Genomic DNA, 6,734 nt, shown 5'->3' on the forward strand with positions numbered 1-6,734 from the left:
TTTCTAAAGACCCAGGTATTTAGGCTATCAGTTGCATGCAGTTATTTGAGTAACATAATTATTCGTGGCTGTTATAGTTTATTTAATATCTTCAAATGTCTCGAGTATGCTTACCTTCTGCGAAACCATTGGTTGGTTTTATTGGCAGGGTCCCGCATCTTAGTTGATAAGGGGGCCAGATATATTTACAGTGCTAAAACTGACACGCACACAAGCAACCAATAAGAATGACCAGTAGGTACAACAGCTTTACATGTATTGTAAGGACACACACATTAATTTGGGAAATGCATTTTGAAAAACAGGAGTACAACGTTCAACATCTTCCAAACTCTGGGTGTTGTTCTAAGTTCAAATGAGACTGAGTTTGCTGATGAAAGAAAGATATATCCCTCCACGTATGTTTGTCAGATTGCACAATGATCCCACACACAGTCAATCACAAGAGAGGAATGGAATGTCACAGGGTTCAAAAATAAATACATAATCTGTTATCTTATAGACAGTGTTTCCTATGGAATATTCGTGAATAGTTGTTGTATGCACATTTTACATTGGTGCCATCAGCTCATACTCATTTTGAAAAATAAAAAAAATGTAAATTAAATAGAATGATATCAACCTCATGATAAAGTTTATTACAATTCCATCTAATTTTTAATGTTTTGTCCGTACAAACCTTACACGATCCAGGGTTAACTAAAACTTGTACGATCAAAGCAGAATCAATATGAAATTAAAGAGGTAAATGAGATTCAAAGATTCTGAGGAACAGGTGAGATAGATTGATCAAAAAAAAAAAACTCCCCAGGAGCCGAATTTTATAGCCTATAAAACAATAAACACAATACTATAAATCTGACAAATATCTTAATTACACAATAAAACTGGCTATAAAACAACAACAAAAAATACCCTCGAACTTTCATCATAATGAATAATTTCTTCTCTTTATTTATATTTACTTGAAAATAACCCAACACCAGAAGTAGGCTACGATCAATTATTTACAAAATGGAAATGAGATTTAGAAGGACAAAAAAAAGTATCAATATAAAATTACAAACACATGAGAAAGTACAACAGTCAAATCAATGCAAGCATGATAGAATTTGAAATGTTCCCACATTAGGCTGCAATCTATCAAATAATAAAAGATTCCCTGAAGTCTGCAAGTAGGGAACTAGACGCTGTTTAACGACTGGCCTGTGCAATGGAATTGTACAAAGCTCCGCCTCCAATCCTATCACCTGCTTGGCATGCAAAACAAGGGTGAACAAGGGTGAAACACCAGGGTGAAAATGCATCAGGGTGAAATAACGTGATACTTGCCGAGAGAGCGAAGTTCGCCGTTATGTTGCCAGATAGCGGACTATTGGACGATAAATCTTTGTAAATTTCCACCATAAACATGAGTCTTCCTTATCTGTTCATGGAATCGGTTCAAGTTTTAAGACTTAGATAAGCTTTAAAAAAGCTTTTTAAAAGCTTTCACATTCATTTACAAAAAAAAAAAAAAAAAAAAATTGCTACGTTACAAATCAGGCTCATCTGATATTGTTAGGTAAAGATTATTATATTCCAGAAAGCACACACAGTGAAGTGCAACTTAAAGGTAGGAATGGAAATTGATCTTACATGAAAATAAGATGAATAGAAAAACAAATAATTAATAATGCCATAAAAAAATTCAACAAACAAAACAGTTTATTCAGTCCTGCCCCTTTTAAAAAATATATTTTTGTTTTCAAATAATCTAAAAAAAAAAAGGTTTAAGAAAAATATTTTAAAAACCCGCATTTCAGCTTGTTGCGTTTATACATTTCCATATTATTTCAAGATTTTAGCTGACCTTATACATGGCTTTTACTAAACAAAACAACAAAAATGAACAGTGAATTAAGTAAACATTCTTCAATATAACTGAATAGCAGTTATAGCTCCCTCTAGTGGTATGCTTGCATGTCTAAGTATGCAAAGTGCTACATAAATGCAGTCCTCTCTGTGGACTCAGTTGTTTTCCATCAGGAAGTTGATATTTCGGGGGTCTACGCCGTTGTCTTCTTGGGTTAGTAGGGAATAGAGACGAGCCGCTGTGGCTTGGTCCCTCTCACGGATGCTCCATTTGCGCAGCATGGCGAAAACCCGCTCTTGGTGTAGTTTAGTATCCTCCTCTATCTGCTGAAGAGTGGTGGTGGTCATACCTAGTGCCATTATGCCCACCTGCCTCCAGCTGTTCCCAATGTTGCCGGCCACCTTCATCATCTCCTTCTCACTCACCATCCTGGACTCTGAGAAAAAGCAAAGTTACGTAATGCAGCCGTGCGAACATGAAGCTGAAGAGAAGATGCAAAGCAGAGGTGTGTATGTGACTCACTGATTATAGACAGCTGCTCCTGGAGAACATCGTTTTCCAACACCTCATGCCTTCGTTTGGCTGTCGTCTCTGATAAACCAACATCATTTTCAAATTACAAATAGATTATGCATGTACTGCATTACTGAAAGTTTGAAGGCAATAGGGTGAACAGGGATTTTTAAGCCCTAAATTAAAAGGGAATCTATATCTATATATATAGCAAAGAAAAAAATGTACTAATAGGACCGTTAAGGCTCGTTCACACCAAGAACGATAACTATATTAGCGTCCACACCAACGCAAAATACCGTTCTGTTTATTCTAAGCAGGATGGATTCTGATTGGCTGTCAATGTTTTTATCTTTCATCAGCTGGAAAATATCATTCTGAAAGTGATTCCAATGATATTGTTTCTCTGTTTCCATTATGGTTGTGATGTGGACTGTGTTATTCTTTTACATTAAGAACTATGTGTTTATCGTTATAGTTATCGTCCTTGTTGTCAATGGGCCTTTACAATTATTTGCATTGACATTATTTTCATGACAATTAAACTCATTTTAACCCCCAGTTTTCATTAATGTAACGCAAAGTTGTGCAGGGTTTAAATCTCATAACTGTTACATAAAATATATATATTATCTTTCTCATCAAAAGTATTTATACATTATGAGGGCATTTACTTAATTAAATGTAATTATCAAAAATCATTGCGAGACAGTATTTTTTACTATAATACAGTAAAACTGACTATCCAGTAATGAGAAACATTAAAAATGAAAATAACCTTGATTTTTCTCTCTCTCTCTCTATTTATTTATTTCAGTCTTTCTGTTCAATTATTACTTTTGTGAATCTTTTTTTGTTTGTTATAATGTAAGTTTTCATTAAAAAAAAAGTGTAGTTGCAAATTATCTTCAGCTGAAATTCTAAATAAAACCTTTTTCTTTTTTAATTACTTGACATTACAATAAGTCTTAATGTCTTCATAGTAGATAACGGATAGTTTATAAGATCATACCTGTGTTATTTGGTGTCTTGCGTTTGTTGATTTGCAATTTTTGAAGGAATTGCAGTTTAGGAAATGTCTCTTGCATGTCTTGTGTTTTCAGCAATTTGAGGAAACTCAGAGCATGCTTGTTGTCTTTGTGTATCACACAATCCAAGATGTCCCGTACCTGCTTTGAACGTATGTTAATGTCTTTGATGTTGTTGTACTCATTATTGGACAGTATGCCACTGGCATGGCAATGCTGAAGCAGGAACTCTGTATCTCCCATCAGGGCCTGCAGTAGAACTAGCTTGTGTTTCTGAATGAGCTTGGTGCCATCTACTGGTCCATCCATCGCCTCTTGTGCTTGGTCAGTGATGTGAAAACCTGGTTTTGAAAACGAAGATTAAGGCTGTAACAAAACCAGAAATTAAATTGTTTTAAAAAACAAACTTATATAATTATATGATATTATAAAAATTAATGACCACAACACTTTAACTACAGCTAATTATTTCATATCCTTTTTCCAACTGGTTAATCAATATCTGTAAGAAATGCAAATAAATGGGATCAGCGAAATAAATATTTAAGTTTATTTTTCCTTAAACAACTCAGTTTTGATATCTGTTACTTTTAAAAGTAATTTTTTACAATATTGTTACTCCCTTAAAAAGTAACTAAGGGAGTTTTCAACTAAAAATGGAGGAATTTTTGGGCTGTTCATTTACACGACAATGGCGTTTTGGGGGCCTGAAAACAAACTTCTGAAAACGGGTTTCAAAGAGGACGTTTTTGAAAACAATACCGTTATCGTCTCTGTGTAAACTACAAAAACGTGAATTTGTGAAAACAGTGACGTCATGCGCATGCGTATTACATGTTTCTTTACTAGGCCTGGTATGAATAATACAGCGTTTTTAGTCATTTTCGCAATCCATTTGAACGGAGAATGTTTTGACAATGGTGTCACCTGCATGCGTAAAATACGGTATATAGTTGTCGTGTAAACGTACCTTAATTGCATTCCTTTTTATGGAACGTAATGCATTTTTTTCACCAGGGGCCCTTTCTCACTATAAGTGAAATGAATAAGCCTCAGACTGAAGGAAATGCAAATTCACTCCTGTACAGTAGAAGACGCAACTCAAACAACCCTTTCAGTTGTGCGGCTGTTCTGGAACGCAGAAGAATAGGACAAAGCAAAAGAAAGTTTGACACTCTTACTAAATATAAATACAAACAAAGAAAATAAAACACAATGTGATGTTTATCTAAAATATTTTTTTATTATTAGTATGGTTGGATCATCAAAGGTCAGCAGCAAAGACATTGTTTAATAAAGTGAGATTAAATACATGAAGTATACTTGTATTATTTACCATACTTAATCATTGCAGGTTTGTGTAAGATTCTGAGTTTGCACTCCCATTTTTAGTCATTTTGAGGGACACTGAATCTGTTTTTGTGCAAGTGAGATGAGTAAATGCATGTTAACATTTAGTCTAGAACCACAATAACCATGTTCACACACAACGCCTCAGTACTTACTCCTGATTTCTCTCAGGACAAGAGAGCTGTCAGTCAATAAACAAGTTGTGTTACTTATTTGAAATAGTAACTCAGTTACTTGAAAAAGTAATCTGATTACACAACTTGTAATACACTACACTCAACACTGATCTGTTCATAAATTTATTTGAAAAAATAAATATTTTTTCCCCGATATGGTTCTTACCCCATTTTTACCTATATGAAACACTGAAAAATTCTGAACCAAAGGACTTGATAGATAGGATAGGAGAATATTTTATTGATCCCCTTAGGCAAAATTGAGCCATTGCACTAATAGACATAAAAAATGAGAATAAGTTATAATAAAATACAATACAATAATATAGTGAAAGATTAAACAATTAAAATATAGCATAATGTGTAATAAAATACTTGGTGTTGTGGCAAGAAGCAGCTATATAATAACAGAACAACAGATGACCTCCTATGACTGTAGCGGTGAAGCTGAAGGAAGTGTGTGTATCTTCATCATGAGTCCCTCCCATTGACAAGTTGTTTTTAACAACCGCACAATCACTTCCAGATTATGAAGTAGCCTACATATTATTGATTTCGAGGCTAAATGCACGTGCTGATTACACACACATTAATCGAATGATGCTGCTGCAATGTTTCTTTTATTGTTGGTATAAGTGTGAATGGCGCATCTCCATTTGCATTATCAGTAGGGGACTTCCAGTTTAGTGCTTCACTATCACAGCTGCGTCATCTTTGTTTACATTCAATAAACACCGATGGCGTTTTGAGAGCTTTAATTTGCTCAGGATTAATAGAATAGCCTAAACTGCCTTTACAAGGGCATATCGATTACAAACACCTTGCAAACACTCGCATCATTAGAGAAGCAAAAAGACGCGCGAAAAACGGAAAAGAACAAAGAGATACTCACTTCATCAACTGATGCAGCACGCGCGTTCAGTTCCGATCTACTTCCGTTTAAAATAAAACAGCGTTATTGTTACGGGTTGCAAATTTGCGCGCGGTTGTTTTCATGTTATCTTTTATTGTAGCATAGAAACTGAAAGTTTGAAATTCATCGCTTTTTTCATTTACACAGAGAAATAGAAATCGCCGAAGGGTATAGCCTACTCTACACACATTAATGAAATAACATTTCGAAAGTCATTAAGCACGTAAATCAGTTTTGTTTACCTCAGTTTGGCGGCGGGAAAAGATGTCTCATCCGCACTTCATCCGCATGTAATTTGATATTGATAAAACATCTACTGCTGCTGCCGCCGCCTTCTGGACAGGCATTGTTATTCATTTACCTACAACTAATGCTATTTCTGTCTGCAAACTTTCACTATCAACAACTCAAGTGCCCCTTCTTTTTTATTCTAATTAATCCTATTCTACAGATTTGACATACTGAACTTAAAATTTCCCTGAATTTGTGATTCACCCACTTTAAAATGAGTCATAAATGGGAGTGTGATGAAACATCTACACTTCTGCACTTAAGTCTATCTAGCCTAAGGGAAGTGATCATAATAAACTGCTGAGATAGAAATAATGAACTGGTAAACTATGAAGAAATTTGTTCTCCAGTGGCGATTGCAAACTCTCTGTCTCTGAGAAGTTTTGTTCATGTCTGCCTTATAGATATTAACCTATTTTAATTGCATAATTTCAGGGGTTTTTTTCAAAATCAAAACCTACATTTCTACCTTGCCTATGATTTTAGATAAAATAGAAAATATTTTAGGCCTATTATAAAGTAATAAGTAGCCTATATTCCGTATTTGACATTTATTACCTGAAATAGCACTAGCAGAGGAAATAAAAATAGATGATAATAACCATCTT

The 6,734-nt window shown here is 34.5% G+C and overlaps 1 protein-coding gene across 2 annotated transcripts; it reads right to left on the reverse strand.

Annotated features, from left to right (window-relative positions):
* Positions 1–919: 919 nt before the first annotated feature.
* LOC143725670 (uncharacterized) lies at positions 920–6,267 on the reverse strand. Of its 2 annotated transcripts, none has more exons than XM_077218251.1 (4): positions 6,078–6,267; positions 3,381–3,762; positions 2,378–2,446; positions 920–2,291 (listed from the first exon to the last, which is right to left on the reverse strand). In XM_077218251.1, exons 2-4 carry the CDS (start codon positions 3,703–3,705, stop codon positions 2,011–2,013), a joined length of 675 nt encoding a protein of 224 aa, XP_077074366.1. In that variant the 5' UTR covers positions 3,706–3,762; positions 6,078–6,267; the 3' UTR covers positions 920–2,010. The 2 variants fall into 2 exon arrangements, with proteins under 2 accessions (XP_077074366.1, XP_077074368.1); XM_077218253.1 differs by lacking the exon at positions 6,078–6,267 and adding an exon at positions 4,367–4,527 and having other exon boundaries at positions 3,381–3,737.
* Between the last annotated feature and the right edge of the window lie 467 nt (positions 6,268–6,734).

Source organism: Siphateles boraxobius, unplaced genomic scaffold, assembly GCF_051911475.1.
Source record: "Siphateles boraxobius isolate OS27281-9 unplaced genomic scaffold, OSU_SipBor_1 77, whole genome shotgun sequence".
In the NCBI taxonomy this organism is placed as follows: Eukaryota; Metazoa; Chordata; class Actinopteri; order Cypriniformes; family Leuciscidae; genus Siphateles; species Siphateles boraxobius.